The sequence below is a fragment of the Coregonus lavaretus genome (genome assembly GCF_964263955.1).
Source record: "Coregonus lavaretus genome assembly, contig: HAP1_SCAFFOLD_3024, whole genome shotgun sequence".
NCBI lineage: Eukaryota > Metazoa > Chordata > Actinopteri > Salmoniformes > Salmonidae > Coregonus > Coregonus lavaretus.
In genome coordinates, this window is record NW_028159463.1 from 22,760 (window position 1) to 41,067 (window position 18,308).

The 18,308-nt window shown below is 43.1% G+C and overlaps 1 protein-coding gene across 1 annotated transcript; it reads right to left on the reverse strand.

Annotated features, from left to right (window-relative positions):
• Positions 1-1,670: 1,670 nt before the first annotated feature.
• On the reverse strand, positions 1,671-7,956 carry LOC311122826 (tripartite motif-containing protein 16-like). The gene is made up of 6 exons (XM_084197143.1): positions 7,126-7,956; positions 6,607-6,702; positions 3,877-4,110; positions 3,619-3,778; positions 3,434-3,493; positions 1,671-3,197 (listed from the first exon to the last, which is right to left on the reverse strand). The coding sequence occupies exons 1-6, from the start codon at positions 7,705-7,707 to the stop codon at positions 2,686-2,688; spliced, it is 1,644 nt and encodes a 547-aa protein (XP_084053269.1). The 5' UTR covers positions 7,708-7,956; the 3' UTR covers positions 1,671-2,685.
• Between the last annotated feature and the right edge of the window lie 10,352 nt (positions 7,957-18,308).

Consider the following 18,308-nt stretch of genomic DNA (forward strand, 5'->3'; position numbering starts at 1 on the left):
CAGGCTCATCAGTGGTTTGCATCTTGTAGTGTACCCTCTGTAGTCCTGCTGGTGTAGTCTTCTGCGTATGGTAGACTTTGACACATCTACACCTGCATCCAGGAGAGTGTTTTTGATCTGTTGGGCTGTTATCAGGGGTTTTTTCTTCACCATAGAGAGTATTCTCCGGTCATCCACTACAGTGATCTTCCTCTGTCTACCGTGTCTTTTGACATAATTGAGTTCACCGGTTGTTTTTTTCTTGTTAATGATGAACAAAACTGTTGACTTGGGCATGGCCAGGGTTTTTGCAATGTTCCTGAAAGATTGATTTTCATTTCTGAGCCTTATGACGGCCAACTTCATTTGCATCGACACTGCTGTCTTCCTCGTGTTGTCACACCCCAATAACAACCTCCAAAGGCAATAGCAAAGTCTAGAATCATTACTATTCATCAACAGCTCTCCTGCATTCACTAATGACACAAATGAATACACCTGCCTAACGACACACATCTGTGAAGCCAATTTAACAAATACTTGTAGTACCTTAAAATGGGGGGACCATGTACAAAAGGTGCTGTCATTTCTAAACGGTTCATCCGATATGTATGAAAATACCCTCAAATTAAAGCTGACAGTCTGCACTTCACGCTCATTGTCATTGTATCCTTTCAAACTCAAAGTGCTAGAGTACAGAACCAAAATAACAAAACAATGGTCACTGTCCAATGAATTATGGAGCTCACTGTATATACATGCACTAACGGTAAGTTGCTCTGGATAAGAGCGTCTGCTAAATGCCGTAAATGTGTATGGTTTGAGAGAGAGAACATCAGGTAAAGTTCTGGGGGATGTCAGCCATGAGGTTGTCTAAACACAACTGGAATATAATTTGTTTCTGATTCATTGTTAATGGATTTTCCATTAGGAACACAGGGGGAAAACCTAACACAACAACACACATAACACACAACCAATAAAAACAAAGGGGGAGGAAACCACTAAAGTCATTACCATATTGTCATTTTCTAACGACAGGGAGAAAACATGTAAAATCTAGAAGACTACTTTAGATCTGGTCAGAAGAAGCCTAGTGCACTACGTAGGGAACAGGGAGAGATTTGGGACAGAGACAGTAACTCCTGTATGGAAATCTTCATTCTAATGACAGTGAGCAAATCTCCAATCTCCACCCTATTCCCTATGTAGTGCACTACTTTAGATCTGTTCAGAAGTAGCCTAGTGCACTACGTAGGGAACAGGGTGTCATTTGGGCCAGAGTCAGTAACTCCCCTGGGTATGAATTGTCTCTCTATCTTATCTGTCTTCTATATGATGTTCTCCTCTCCTCCTCTCTTCTCTCCTCTATTCACTCTATTCTATCATCCACACCACATGCCAGCTTCAACACAATCCATTTACAAGTTAAAGACACACCTTGGAATAAATAGCAAAGGAAAACTACTACTAGATGGATTTTTTATTTCCCATCACCATGAATCATATTTAATAACTGAACAGTAGCAGACCTAACTTCATCTGTTCCTGACTCTGGATAGTGGATTAAAAAGACCATCAATCTCCAATGATATTAAAGTACAATTCTGAACATTACTGATATGATGGTCTAGGGCGGCAGGTAGCTTAGTGGTTAAGAGCGTTATGCCAGTAACCGAAAGGTTGCTGGTTCTAATCCCCGAGCCGACTAGGTGAAATCTGTCGATGTGCCCTTGAGCAAGGCACTTAACCCTAATTGCTCCTGTAAGTCGCTCTGGATAAGAGTGTCTGCTAAATGACGTAAATGTAATATACTGAGTGGCAAGTCAAGATATCTAATGGTTTTTATTGTTTGGTTAATAGCACCACCTGCTGGACAGGGTTAATGTTGCTTGACTGAGCAGTATGGGAGAATAAAAGATGCCAAACTTAGGGCCGGTTTCCCGGACATCTCCATTGAACATGCTTTTTAGTCTAGGACTAGGCTTCATCTGTGTCCGGGAAACCGGCCCATATAGTTCAATTAGCAAGTAAGTAACACTACCTGTTCCATGATACTGAGGAAAATGACATTGAGACAGAGAACCAATTGAGAAAACATTTCAATGGTTCTGAATGACAACCAACATACATTAACAGCATACATCATGATTAATGTAAATGTATAAGATTAAAACGTTGCACTTAAAAAAAATATGAATGCATTGAATTGGAATTCATAACATCTTCTGAAGATCAAATCAATCAAATCATTGTACATAAAAACAGAGCAGAATGAATCATCACATCTGGGGACCATCACCATCAGCATGACTAGTATCTATGTGGACCCTAATACAGTTTAACCAGCTCAGCTATAGACTACACCAGCTTGACTAGTATCTATGTGGACCCTACTACAGTTTAACCAGCTCAGCTATAGACTACACCAGCATGACTAGTATCTATGTGGACCCTACTACCGTTTAACCAGCTCAGCTATAGACTACACCAGCATGACTAGTATCTATGTGGACCCTACTACAGTTTAACCAGCTCAGCTATAGACTACACCAGCATGACTAGTATCTATGTGGACCCTACTACAGTTTAACCAGCTCAGCTATAGACTACACCAGCATGACTAGTATCTATGTGGACCCTACTACAGTTTAACCAGCTCAGCTATAGACTACACCAGCATGACTAGTATCTATGTGGACCCTACTACAGTTTAACCAGCTCAGCAGTACCATTATAGAGCCAAACCCCAGGATAGAGGGGCTGAGTGAATGTGGTCTGGACTCTGTGGAGGAGGGTCATTGTGTCAGAGACACTATAGAAGGACAGAGTACCTGCCTTGTGATCCAGGTACACTCCTACTCTGGAGGACTGAGGGCCTGATACTTTAGTCCTAACATTATTGTGTCTGAACCAATAACCACCACTATAACACTGAAAACTCCAGGACTTGTTATTGTGTCCAAATCTACCATCTCTCCCTGTTCTGCTGATGTCTTTATATGAGACTGATGTAGCACACCACCCACTCCACTCCACCTCCCAGTAACAGCGTCCAGACAGACCCTCTCTACACAGAACCATCAAGTTGTTTGTGAATCTGTCTGGATGATCAGGATATGGTTGTTCTTGGTCTGTATAGGTCACCTTCCTGTTCCCTTCAGACAGAGAAAGGAGTGTGCCTGCTGTGTTTGGGTCCAGTGTGAGCTGACAGGAATCTGGGAGAAGAGCAGAGCAGAGACCAATGAGGGGAGTTAGAACAATAAGTGAAGTCAGATACTGTATCTACCCTGTCTTTGATTAGAGCACAGCAAAAATCAAATCAGAGAAATATGAGGAGTCAGATAGATACCCAGTCTTTGATTAGATCTACTATTGCTATATATTTCTAGAGGGATTGTTAGGAGTGTCAGTAAAAAGAGACTGTTAGTTACTTCAGAATAAAGAGACTCACATTGTAAGAACTGTTCTCTGGTCTTGGGCTCTGGAGGCAGTACACCATCCACTATATTCACTACAGACACACAAACACATTTACAGAGAGAGGGAATGTTATCATCATACCATATTCCACATGTATATGACTATTAGGGAACTTTCAATGGTCTAAAGTTGATGTTCTTATTATTTTCAACACACCTGTAGTGGAGATCTTGGTCCATTCTCCTTTAAGGACGTCTTCTAGTTTCTCTCTCAGTTCAGACACAGTCTTACTCACATCTCCAAAGTACTGAAGAGGACGGACAACGATGCTGGGTAAGTCTGAAGATACACTGGTACCGGAGAGAGACTGATAACTCTGGAGACAGAGAGAGAGAGAGAGAACAGAACCAAATGATTGAGAGTTTCACATTGAGTTTTAGCTTCATATCACATGTGTCAAGGCAGTTGAGTTACCTGGAGGAAATGGATGTGATCCTCTGTGTGTGAGAGCTGCTCCAGCTCAGTGCTTCTCTTCCTCAGCTCAGCTATCTCCTGCTCCAGTTGCTCCAGGAGTCCTTCAGCTTGACTCACTTGAGCCTTCTCTTGGGCTCTGATCAGCTCCTTCACCTCAGAGCGCCTTCTCTCAATGGAGCGGATCAGCTCAGTAAAGATCTTATCACTGTCCTCCACTGCTGCCTGTGCAGAGCTCTGTTAAGAGAGAGAGAGAGAGAGACTGACTTGTCTTACTTTAATGAGCCTTCCTCATTACACTAACACCCCCACCCCTAAAAGCACATTGCGTGCCACCACAACCTCCACACAATCACATTATCGAGTACCCAACACCACAGTACAATACACCAACCAGCACCACATTCCAACCGTCCATCCAGCCCCTCCTCTCCAGCCGTACAGACAGCCCCCCTGAGCCCCCATACCTCCTGAAACATCTCCACACTGTTGATCATTTTGTACAACTCAAACTCAACCCTAAGGCGTCAACAGTAATGACATTACCCTGGCATTGCAGTCTGTCATTGCAGAAAACGGACACCCCTCCCCAACTCCCAGGTCAACCCGAGCCAACCAGCTATTGGTGTCCAGGGCTCCATGTAATACCCTCCACTGGAGGACCCCTGACCTTTCCAGCACTGGGAGCTTATAGAGCCCCTCCACCTATACCCTGCCATGCTCTCAGCCCCCACAACCCCCTGCCACTGATGCCCCTTCACTCCCACTAAGCTCAGAGTGTTAAAAGTCAGTAAGTCCTCCGGACTCTCCTGCCAGTCCCCAGTCTCTGCTGTCACTTGCAGTGGTGGAAACGGTGGTGGCCCCTCTTCAGGCTGCTCCAGCCCTCAGTACTGCAGCATAGAAATCAGAGACCCCTGCTGTATTGAGTCTCTCCGGCCGCATGGTCTCTCCTATCATTGCTACTCAGACGACACAAAATTAATTTTCTCTTTTCCCCCTTCTGATAACCAGGTGGCGAATCACATCTCTGTATGTCTGGCAGACATATCAGTGTGGATGACGGATCACCACCTCAAGCTGAACCTCGGCAAGACGGAGCTGCTCTTCCTCCCGGGGAAGGACTGCCCGCTCCATGATCTCGCCATCACGGTTGACAACTCCATTGTGTCCTCCTCCCAGAGTGCAAAGAACCTTGGCGTGACCCTGGACAACACCCTGTCATTCTCTGCTAACATCAAAGCGGTGACCCGATCCTGCAGGTTCATGCTTTACAACATTCGCAGAGTACGACCCTACCTTACACAGAAAGCGGCACAGGTCCTAATCCAGGCACTTGTCATCTCCCGTCTGGATTACTGCAACTCGCTGTTGGCTGGGCTCCCTGCCTGTGCCATTAAACCCCTACAACTCATCCAGAACGCTGCAGCCCGTCTGGTGTTCAACCTTCCCAAGTTCTCTCATGTCACCCCGCTCCTCCGCACACTCCACAGGCTTCCAGTTGAAGCTCGCATCTACTACAAAACCATGGTGCTTGCCTACGGAGCTGTGAGGGGAACGGCACCTCCTTACCTTCAGGCTCTGATCAGTCCCTACACCCAAACGAGGGCACTACGTTCATCCACCTCTGGCCTGCTAGCCCCACTACCTCTACGGAAGCACAGTTCCCGCTCAGCCCAGTCAAAGCTATTCGCTGCTCTGGCACCCCAATGGTGGAACAAGCTCCCCCAGGACGCCAGGACAGCGGAGTCACTGACCACCTTCCGGAGACACTTGAAACCCCACCTCTTTAAGGAATACCTGCAATAGTATAAAAGTTATCCTTCTACCCCCCCTTTACTACCACTGTCTTTTGTCTAAACTAACACCAGAGGCAGACCGTCTGAGAGACGGCAGCTGAGAGTTTGTGAAAGGCCCGGGAAATGTCAATTTGATTTCTCTGTGACAGAGAGAGTTTGGAAAGGTCTGTGAGCAGAACCTGAGAACACCCAGGATCACAGAGTTATGCCCTCTATAAATCAGAGTACAACTCCACAGCCGCAGCCTCATCTCCCCACAACAGAAGTTACCCACCCATCAGGCTCCCTCATCTCCCCCACAACAGAAGTTACCCACCCATCAGGCTCCCTCATCTCCCCACAACAGAAGTTACCCACCCATCAGGCTCCCTCATCTCCCCCACAACAGAAGTTACCCACCCATCAGGCTCCCTCATCTCCCCACAACAGAAGTTACCCACCCTTCAGGCTCCCTCATCTCCCCACAACAGAAGTTACCCACCCATCAGGCTCCCTCATCTCCCCACAACAGAAGTTACCCACCCATCAGGCTCCCTCATCTCCTCACAACAGAAGTTACCCACCCATCAGGCTCCCTCATCTCCCCACAACAGAAGTTACCCGCCCATCAGACAAACATAAAACAAGGGATCTTCTTGGTTCCCCCACTCTGTTTTTCCAACCCCAAAAAGAAAGAGCTGGGAGCATCCATCTCTCTCAACACGTAAATCTAGCTCTGGGCTTTCCCTACATCCCATCACTGACAGAGAGAGAGACTCAAACTCCCCCTTCAGCTGTCCCCACCTCGCCGGTTACATTAAGCAGTCTATACTCTGAAAGGGGTCCAGACAGCTTGTTCCCAACAGTGGGGTCAGTGGGATTGGATAGGGGCATCTCTCTCTCTCTGACTGGAGTAGAGAAGTGAAATGGTGTGTCTCCTCTGGTCAACAATACTCACCTTGAGAGACTCCACAGCCTGTTGGAGCTCCTTCAGCTCCTTCTCTCTCTCCTGGAATCTCTGCTGGACTTTCTGCTGACTCATCCCCAGCTGCCTCTGTGGAGAATCACTCTTCAATGAGCTACCAAGCTTTATTTGTCCAGTAGATCAATAGTATAGTAATGTGACATAGGGCCCATAGAAGATAGGGATTAATATGTTGAGGAAGAGTCTGTGTGAAATTATTTTATTATGTTGCTATGTTAAAGATTATAGTTTTTATGGTAGGCGTACATGTATCAAGGGGTTGAGACTGAACTTTGGACTCTTAAAAGGGCATTCAGAATGATAATAGTGTTTGACTTCAGAAAATGGTGATACATTTGGAGCAAACTCAATATACTCAAGGTTTGTGTTCATATTTGTTCTGCTGAGGATTGATTTCATTTGAATGATCTCATATTTAAACAGCCTTAGTTCCTACTGTATCTTTAATTATTTGTTTATCAGACAGTCACCAACAAGTAGTTCTGGTCTTACCTGTTTCTCAGTCCTCTCTGCTGCAGCTGACACTGTATCATGGCCTTTATGTTCATCCATCACACACAGCAGACAGATACACTGCTGATCGGTACGACAGTAAACCTCCAGCAGTTTGTCATGATGAGAGCAGATCTTCTCCTGTAGTTGTGCGGTGGCTTTGACCAGCTTGTGCTTCTTCAAAGCAGGAGATTCATAGTGAGATTGGAGGTGAGTCTCACAGTAAGAGGCCAGACACACCAGACAGGACATGAGGGCTTTCTGCTTTCTGGTCCCAGTGCAGAAATCACACGCCACATCTCCAGGTCCAGCATAGCACAGAGCAGGAGAGGGAGCAGCCTGGAGTCCTGTCTTCTTCAGTTTATCCACCACTTCAGCCAACACAGTGCTCCTGTTCAGAACAGGCCTTGGGGTAAAGGTCTGTCTGCACTGTGGACAGCTGTAGACACCTTTCAGATCTTCCTGATCCCAGCTTTCTTTAATACAGCCCATACAGTAGCTGTGTCCACAGGCAGTAGTCACCGGATCCTTCAGTAGATCCAGACAGATGGAGCAACAGAACAGTTCCTGATTCTCTGCCATTTTGGTGCTCTCTCCCGTAGGTTAAGCAATGGCAGTGTCAAAGATTACTTTCTGTTCAGTGTCAAAGATGACTTTGTGTTTCATGGAACTCTACACCAGAGGACAGGGAGGGGCTTCCTACTTGACTGTGTACTCTGTATGTAGAGGGGGTGTGTTTTCTTTGATAAGGAAGTGTGACAGAGTGTTGGGTAGTAGCCAGAGATGTTCAGTATTTCTCTTACATCTATTTGAAATACGTATTTTAATGACTTCTGAGTATTTAGTCATTTGAATCACACTGGGCTGAACTAAACTCTTCAAAATACTAAATACTTTTCTATACCATTTTTTTTATTGTGATATCGTTTTGGGAGCCAATGCCAACTAGCGTTTCTCTCTCTTCACAGCTCTCTCTCTCTTTCGCTCTGACTCACTCCACTGTTTTCACTCTCTCTCTTCTCACAATTCACTTTCTCTCTCGTTCTGTCTCACTCCACTGTTTACACTCTCTCTTTCTCTATCCTCACAACTCTCTCTCTGCCTCACTCGACTGTTTTCACTATTTCTCTCTCCTCACAACTCTCTCTCTCTCTCTCTCTCATTCCACTGTTTCACTCTCTCTCTCCTCACAACTCTCTCTCTCGCTGTCTCACTCCACTGTTTTCACTCTTTCTCTCTCCTGACAACTCCCTCTCTCTATCTCTTTCTCTCTCTCTCTCTCTCTCTCTCTCTCTCTCTCTCTCTCTCTCTCTCTCTCTCTCTTAGATGTTCAATGTTTCTTTAAAAAAAAAAAGGAATAGTTTCACCATTATTCAAATGAGGGACACATTTTTTCTTTGTTTTACCTTAAAGCAGCAATCAGCAGTAGAAACAATAACAAAGCGTACTCCCAACTCTTGTTTTAGTAAAAAGCTGAGGGATGGGGCTGGAGAAATGTAATCCCTTTCAAATTCAAATACAGAGCTATGGAAGCAAGGACTGACCATCCATGACATAAAAAATGATAGTTTTAACAATATTTTGAGGCTATACAGTATTTGTTTACATTTACTTTGTTTACAAACATCGGAGTAAAACAAGCTTCTATTTTGGATTCTGATGGGGTACGACAGTTGAACTAAGCTCATGAGGCATTTATAGGTTATATTCTTCAAGAATCAATGGATGTTGCATCTGCTGATTGCCCCTTTAAAATGAATCACTAATCACATTAAATAAATCACAATCTCCCGAAATGACTTTGTCAAAGCAACAGAATAACTAGGGCTTTACAATGATCCTGAAAACTTGGGGGAATTCTGGGGTTAAGTGGGTTAAAATAGTCCTAGAAGTCACAGAGGGTGCACAGAGGGACATGCCAAAATGCAGAATTTTAGCACTTTTGCAAGTCTTTATTCATATAAAAAAATCTGATTTATTGAATTTTACATGTGGTCTATATTAAAGGGCACTTCATTTAATATAACAGGCTTTTAAAAATGCAATATTGTTGCACAATTTGTATGTAGCCCTTTAAAGTATACAGGTTGAAAATGGCACTGATAAACGCCTAAATTGGTACGCAGTGGCTGTACAGTAACATGCTATACATGACTTCAGACCACAGGCTCTACGCTTCAGAGGACTCAATGTATTTTGAAAGATGAGACGTTGAGGACTATAATAAATACTGCTTTGATGTCATACAAGCAAGCAAAACACCCATGAGTCCAAATGTGCACTTCAAATTTTCTTATTATAAAACTCATGTCAAATACAGTGTCAACATTTATGATCACTATATTTGATGTATAGTTACAAGATGACATGACGTCATACCCTGGGTTATTCTGAACAGAATGAGCCTGTTTGTCTACTGTGAATAAACTTAGCCGTGGCATACGCACCTGAATGCACTCATGATTCCTATGCGCATCAAAATTACAATCTGTTTCCAGGAATGTTATTGTGAAAGCCTAACTCTGTAATATACTTTTTTATAACTTAGCTAATCATGTTGGCAATAGAACCAGATGATGCCATCTTCCTAAAAAATGTCTCAGGTGTTGTCAGGCCATTGTTCTGATGTTTGAAGCTCCTCAAGTTGAGGGATTTCACACCTCTGTGTGGGGGTTTCACAAGCCGTTAGGTTTAGATAGGAATTATAATTATGTCCAGTAGTCTGAATTGTGGCAGGGATGAGGAGGCTCAGTTTGTAGAGCATGGTATTTGCAATGCCAGGGTTTAGGGTTTGATTCCCACTGGGGGGCAGGTATGAAAGAAATAATTACACAAAAAATATATTAAGTCACTCTGGATAAGAGTGTCTGCTAAATGACTAAAAATAAACTACAGGGGTGCCCAAGGGCGCTGTTACTTTCGTTCGAAAAATGTTGCAATGCTGTGTTGATCTGCTGTGGAGGTGTTTTTCCCAGCATTGCAACCTCCCTGACCCAACAGCATAATGCTAGGAGAATGGCATGTTATATAGAAATATTGATTTGGAGAATGGCGTGTTATATATGAACATTCATTTGGAAGACAATTGCCCACCCAAGGTGTTGTCGCCTAGGCCATTGCTCTGATGTTTGAGGCTCATCTAGCTAAGGGATTTCACATGTCTGTGTGTGGTTTTCACAATATGTAAGTTTTATGTCCAGAAGTCTGAAATTAATATATTTCCAGATTATGGTTGGGGGGCATATAAAGAGCAACATATGTGAAGATCAGCAGGCTCTGACGTTTTTTGGGCTAAAATATAGACATCCAGAAAGGTCTCAGGACAAGGCCCAAAATGAAGCCTGGTCTTAAATTTGAGGTGCTTTTGGGTGAGAGCATTAGATCCGGTAAGGATAGAAAAACATTTCAACCACAGGAACGCTCCTAAGGTTCTCCCGATCTGTGCAAGCCTACCCATGACTATGTGGAATTAATCCTTAACAGTGAAAACAGGGTGCATTTATTCAAACAGTTGACCGTGAACTCTTTTCCATAGAAATACATTGCCTGCTGCCCTAACTTCAACTTGATGCCTATGTGGGTTTATATTGCCATATCAAACTGTCTTCTTTGTCAACCCATCAGGCCACTATAAGGATTACCTGTGTTGAGTTTAAGCTTCCTGGAGCAACCGGAAGTGGGAAGATTGACCCTAAACATGGTTTAGATGTATCCACCAGCAGATAGTGAAAACGCTACATTCAACCCTCTGTAAAAAGTTTAGTTTTTCACGGATTGACCTGAAACTCAGGATTCTGTAAGAGCTTGTCCCAATGAGGATATGTGTTTAATTACAGCTTCCTGTGACAACCGGAAGTGCCTTACGTTGTGGTCATAGGTGCTGTTTCGAAGGGTTAAAAAGGTCACATCCTTCCAAAATGTCACATGTGTGATTAGGCAACCCTCATGAACCCGTACATATTAGAACACCAGGTTTTTATCCGTTTGTTTTTTTATAAAGCTAGAAAAAAATATATTAAAAAAATAAAAAATATGAAGAAAATATGCATCACTAACTGTAAGTCGCTCTGGATAAGAGTGTCTGCTAAATGACTACCAAAAAAAAAAAAAAAATATGAAAATGAAAATGAAAAAAAAGACGACTACCAGGTGAACGCATAACTTACCACGTGCCCGTAGCCAAACACGTCTTTAAATGACCAGTGGGGTCGAATCCGGGTGGGGGGGTGTGATAACTGCCTGAATGGAGGTGAAGCTTCACTTAATCTACTTTGAAGCAGAAAAAAAAATATGAACGCTCTCGACTGTTTTCACTATTTCTCTCTCCTCACAACTCTCTCTCTCTCTCTCTCTCATTCCACTGTTTCACTCTCTCTCTCCTCACAACTCTCTCTCTCGCTGTCTCACTCCACTGTTTTCACTCTTTCTCTCTCCTGACAACTCCCTCTCTCTATCTCTTTCTCTCTCTCTCTCTCTCTCTCTCTCTCTCTCTCTCTCTCTCTTAGATGTTCAATGTTTCTTTAAAAAAAAAAAGGAATAGTTTCACCATTATTCAAATGAGGGACACATTTTTTCTTTGTTTTACCTTAAAGCAGCAATCAGCAGTAGAAACAATAACAAAGCGTACTCCCAACTCTTGTTTTAGTAAAAAGCTGAGGGATGGGGCTGGAGAAATGTAATCCCTTTCAAATTCAAATACAGAGCTATGGAAGCAAGGACTGACCATCCATGACATAAAAAATGATAGTTTTAACAATATTTTGAGGCTATACAGTATTTGTTTACATTTACTTTGTTTACAAACATCGGAGTAAAACAAGCTTCTATTTTGGATTCTGATGGGGTACGACAGTTGAACTAAGCTCATGAGGCATTTATAGGTTATATTCTTCAAGAATCAATGGATGTTGCATCTGCTGATTGCCCCTTTAAAATGAATCACTAATCACATTAAATAAATCACAATCTCCCGAAATGACTTTGTCAAAGCAACAGAATAACTAGGGCTTTACAATGATCCTGAAAACTTGGGGGAATTCTGGGGTTAAGTGGGTTAAAATAGTCCTAGAAGTCACAGAGGGTGCACAGAGGGACATGCCAAAATGCAGAATTTTAGCACTTTTGCAAGTCTTTATTCATATAAAAAAATCTGATTTATTGAATTTTACATGTGGTCTATATTAAAGGGCACTTCATTTAATATAACAGGCTTTTAAAAATGCAATATTGTTGCACAATTTGTATGTAGCCCTTTAAAGTATACAGGTTGAAAATGGCACTGATAAACGCCTAAATTGGTACGCAGTGGCTGTACAGTAACATGCTATACATGACTTCAGACCACAGGCTCTACGCTTCAGAGGACTCAATGTATTTTGAAAGATGAGACGTTGAGGACTATAATAAATACTGCTTTGATGTCATACAAGCAAGCAAAACACCCATGAGTCCAAATGTGCACTTCAAATTTTCTTATTATAAAACTCATGTCAAATACAGTGTCAACATTTATGATCACTATATTTGATGTATAGTTACAAGATGACATGACGTCATACCCTGGGTTATTCTGAACAGAATGAGCCTGTTTGTCTACTGTGAATAAACTTAGCCGTGGCATACGCACCTGAATGCACTCATGATTCCTATGCGCATCAAAATTACAATCTGTTTCCAGGAATGTTATTGTGAAAGCCTAACTCTGTAATATACTTTTTTATAACTTAGCTAATCATGTTGGCAATAGAACCAGATGATGCCATCTTCCTAAAAAATGTCTCAGGTGTTGTCAGGCCATTGTTCTGATGTTTGAAGCTCCTCAAGTTGAGGGATTTCACACCTCTGTGTGGGGGTTTCACAAGCCGTTAGGTTTAGATAGGAATTATAATTATGTCCAGTAGTCTGAATTGTGGCAGGGATGAGGAGGCTCAGTTTGTAGAGCATGGTATTTGCAATGCCAGGGTTTAGGGTTTGATTCCCACTGGGGGGCAGGTATGAAAGAAATAATTACACAAAAAATATATTAAGTCACTCTGGATAAGAGTGTCTGCTAAATGACTAAAAATAAACTACAGGGGTGCCCAAGGGCGCTGTTACTTTCGTTCGAAAAATGTTGCAATGCTGTGTTGATCTGCTGTGGAGGTGTTTTTCCCAGCATTGCAACCTCCCTGACCCAACAGCATAATGCTAGGAGAATGGCATGTTATATAGAAATATTGATTTGGAGAATGGCGTGTTATATATGAACATTCATTTGGAAGACAATTGCCCACCCAAGGTGTTGTCGCCTAGGCCATTGCTCTGATGTTTGAGGCTCATCTAGCTAAGGGATTTCACATGTCTGTGTGTGGTTTTCACAATATGTAAGTTTTATGTCCAGAAGTCTGAAATTAATATATTTCCAGATTATGGTTGGGGGGCATATAAAGAGCAACATATGTGAAGATCAGCAGGCTCTGACGTTTTTTGGGCTAAAATATAGACATCCAGAAAGGTCTCAGGACAAGGCCCAAAATGAAGCCTGGTCTTAAATTTGAGGTGCTTTTGGGTGAGAGCATTAGATCCAGTAAGGATAGAAAAACATTTCAACCACAGGAACGCTCCTAAGGTTCTCCCGATCTGTGCAAGCCTACCCATGACTATGTGGAATTAATCCTTAACAGTGAAAACAGGGTGCATTTATTCAAACAGTTGACCGTGAACTCTTTTCCATAGAAATACATTGCCTGCTGCCCTAACTTCAACTTGATGCCTATGTGGGTTTATATTGCCATATCAAACTGTCTTCTTTGTCAACCCATCAGGCCACTATAAGGATTACCTGTGTTGAGTGTAAGCTTCCTGGAGCAACCGGAAGTGGGAAGATTGACCCTAAACATGGTTTAGATGTATCCACCAGCAGATAGTGAAAACGCTACATTCAACCCTCTGTAAAAAGTTTAGTTTTTCACGGATTGACCTGAAACTCAGGATTCTGTAAGAGCTTGTCCCAATGAGGATATGTGTTTAATTACAGCTTCCTGTGACAACCGGAAGTGCCTTACGTTGTGGTCATAGGTGCTGTTTCGAAGGGTTAAAAAGGTCACATCCTTCCAAAATGTCACATGTGTGATTAGGCAACCCTCATGAACCCGTACATATTAGAACACCAGGTTTTTATCCGTTTGTTTTTTTATAAAGCTAGAAAAAAATATATTAAAAAAATAAAAAATATGAAGAAAATATGCATCACTAACTGTAAGTCGCTCTGGATAAGAGTGTCTGCTAAATGACTACCAAAAAAAAAAAAAAAATATGAAAATGAAAATGAAAAAAAAGACGACTACCAGGTGAACGCATAACTTACCATGTGCCCGTAGCCAAACACGTCTTTAAATGACCAGTGGGGTCGAATCCGGGTGGGGGGGTGTGATAACTGCCTGAATGGAGGTGAAGCTTCACTTAATCTACTTTGAAGCAGAAAAAAAAATATGAAAAATTATTTTTTCAAAAATATGAAACTGAAAAAAAATAAGACATGGGGGCGTGCGGGACGCACTCGCTAAGCGGACCGGCACATTGAACGCGGGTCGGCGACTCCCCGCTTGCCAGGAGCCCTCCGAAAACGTGGACGGATCCTGCCGAGTAAGAAATGATACTCGGGAGGTGTTTACCCAGCTGCCGAGTATACCAGGTGACCTTGATACATGTACACCTACCATAAACACTATAATCATTAACATAGCAACATAGAAAATGTCATATGGTAAAGGAACTTCCTCAAGATTTTAGAGTTTCCTCTCTATGTGCCCTATGTCACATTACTATACTATTGATCTACTGGACAAATAAAGCTTGATAGCTCATTGAAGAGTGATTCTCCACAGATGCAGCTGGGGATGAGTCAGCAGAAAGTCCAGCAGAGATTCCAGGAGAGAGAGAAGGAGCTGAAGGAGCTCCAACAGGCTGTGGAGTCTCTCAAGGTGAGTATTGTTGACCAAAGGAGACACACCATTTCACTTCTCTACTCCAGTCAGAGAGAGAGCGACAGAGAGAGAGAGAGAGAGAGAGAGAGAGAGACAGAGAGACAGAGAGAGGGAGAGGGGACTCTCTCCAATCCCACTGACCTCACTTGTGGGGTATGCATGGGTGTCCGAGCTGTGTGCCAGTAGTTCAAACAAACAGCTCAGTACAAATACAAGTCAAAGTGGCTCGATGCTGGTGTGCAGCGTGGTAGGATCCAAGTAATGGCCTACGTCCTACCACACCATCTTCAGAGATAGCTGCTGCTCTTGGAAATGTTTCCCCCGCGTTGTCCAGGCACTTGGACGGACGCCCGTTGGCAGATGAGGTTCCGCCCACGGCACCAAGTTTTGGCCCAGGTTGAAGCCCGCTTCATCAACAAAGATATACTAGTGATGGTTCACAGCAGCATCAAGCACCATCACCCTCTAAAAATATATTTTGGTTAGTTCTTTTTACAGTATAGTTCCATTATGATATTGTGAAGTAGCATGTGCATTAATAGCAACAGTAATACAGTGTATTTATATAGTGCTGCACCTGAACATACTCGGCCCCCAGTTGTTTCTCTCAGAAGGCTCCAGGTCAATGTGTTCCATAGATACCTGGTGCCTCTTCAAAAGGCAGGTGATTGGTGGTAGGCTGATGGATGCCACATTGGCAAAGGTGGCATCATTCTCCTCAATGGCCTGCTTTATTTCAGACAGACGTATGTCATTCCTGGCCCTCACCATTTCCACCACTGCCCACTCCTGCTGGTCGGTCAGCACACGACCACCACCACGGGGGTCTTCTGTCAATTCTGAGGGTAGAACAAGAGTATACTGTCAGTAGATCATACTGGAAGAATACTGGAACAAGTTATGTGAATTTACATGCATTACAACATGTAATTTATTGTAAATGTAATGGTAAAGCATATCGCATATCCTTCAGACTTACCGGTTTTCTTGGAGAAAATGTTCTTATGATCTTATTGACAGTTGATCTTTTCAGATTGGGGTGAACTAATCTGGCAGCCTCTGCCATGGTAAGGCCTCTGTTTACCACATGGTCAACGACGATGGCCCCCGGACTTCATTAGACACAACAGTTCCCTGCCGTCTGCCTCCCTCTCTCTGATGTCCAGCTCTTTGACGGGACCCATGTCCACCTCTTTGACCTCTGACCTCTTTGACGGGACCCATGTCCACCTCTTTGACCTCTCTGACCTCTTTAATGGGGCCCATCCCTCCTCTCTGATTGGCCCCTTGTCCACAAGCTCTTTGATTTCTTCCTCTCCCTTGCTGTCTATCCTGCTCCATGTTGAAAGAAATGTTCATAAACATCCTTTTATATGGTGACCAATTGTGGTTCCCACTATGTGGAATCAATTAGCAATAATGAGCAGTCATTATGTATGGTTATCATGTATCATACATGTTATCTAGATGTTTATACTTTACAAACACATTTTATTTCTGTAGTTCTCAAAATCCTTATATAGTAGACAAACCAGTTTAAAATCTATAGTTTTACCAAACGGTTAAGTGATTAACCATTAAGCGCAGCTAGATTAAGTGATGGTCAAATGTATTTAAACAAATGAGAAGAGAATCATATGAAAAGTATTGTGAGCATTGCATTGTGAAAGGCATTTACTTTATATGAAAGGTATTTCTAGATGAAACACTGATTAGGTTTGGTGAAAATGTTACTGTGTGGTTTTGTGTTTTGTACTTAGTCAATTGAAAATGTGCTTCAAGTTTTGAAGAAAAAAGTAACAGCCTTTTTGACGATCTGTGATGAGTTTTGATCTAAGAGTTGTGAAATTTTACCACACACTTGTGAAAATAGTACCAAGACAACACTGGGGAACAGGTTGTCTGGAATCCAGGAACAGTGGAAATTGACCCCCTCCTCTCTCTCTGCGAGTTATCAGTGCTCTGTACAGGCAGAAGTTAGTAAGTATGAGACAATCTTTACTGAACTGATCGGGTCCATTGAGAGAATACTCACTGAGGTGAAAAGGTTGATTAGAGGCCAGGAGAAGACTGCAGTGAGACGGGTTAAAGGACTCCTGGAGCAACTGGAGCAGGAGATAGCTGAGCTGAGGAAGAGAAGCACTGAGCTGGAGCAGCTCTCACACACAGAGGATCACATCCATTTCCTCCAGGTAACTCAACTGCCTTGATACATGTGATATGAAGTTGCATTTTTTAATAGTGACAGAATTCGAAATGTCTCCTTAGCTGAAGACCAAAGAAGAGTTGTCCCTCTGTAAGTGATATTCAAACACCCTCTCAAAGACAACATACATGGTCTTTCTTTTCCTTATTGGGTTTTGTTGTTCATCAGTCAGACGTCCTCCAGCTGACATTGGATCTGAATACAGCTCATCCAGAACTCAGCCTGTCTGAGGGAAACTGGAAGGTGACAGCCACTGATAAAGCTCAGCCCTATCCTGACTACTGGAGACAGCTGCTGTGTAGAGAGGGCCTGTCTGGAGTCTGCTACTGGGAGGTAGAGTGGAGCGGTGGATGGGTTGAAATAGTAGTGTCATATAAAGGGATCATCAGGAAAGGAAAGGTCCCAGAGTCTACATTTCTAGGTAACAGTCAGTCCTGGACTTTGGAGTGCTATCCCCCCCATTGTAGGTTTTGGCACAATGCTAATCAAACAGAAATATCTGTCCCCTGGTCCTCCAGAGTAGGAGTGTACCTGGACCACAGGGCAGGAACTCTGTCCTTCTACAGTGTGTGTTTGTGTGTGTATCTGTGCCGTGTGTGTGTGTGTGTGTATCTGTGCCGTGTGTGTGTGTGTGCTTACTGATGACTCTGGCGTGGGAGAAGGGTGTTTTCTCCATGGACAGGTAGCAGGAGGTGACACACTCCATGAGAGGGGCCAGCAGCAGCAGAGGTAGGATGCTGATGACGTTCATGGCACCGATGGGCAGGAGGAAGCTGTTCAGGTGCAGGTTAGAGTTCATGGTCTGAATGTCGTAACCTGATGGAATCTGTGGGAGAGGTCAGGGTAACAACAGATTCTAGGACAACTTTATGGAGCAGAAATAAACATTATAGCTTTGCCAGTTTTACCCCCAACATCTGAAAAATAATGTATTTGGACTTTCCACTGAAAACAAACAATGACCTGAAAATGTTCTAAAAATCAATGAATGAATGGAACCATTTATTTGTCTC

Coding starts and splice junctions, on each gene's coding strand:
- LOC311122826 (XM_084197143.1), bottom strand. CDS start 7,707: ATGGCAGAGAATCAGGAACTGTTCTGTTGCTCCATCTGTCTGGATCTA. Junction 6,703..7,125: donor CAGAGAGGACTGAGAAACAG/GTAAGACCAGAA, acceptor GATTCTCCACAG/AGGCAGCTGGGGATGAGTCA. Junction 3,779..3,876: donor ATCACATCCATTTCCTCCAG/GTAACTCAACTG, acceptor CTCTGTCTCCAG/AGTTATCAGTCTCTCTCCGG.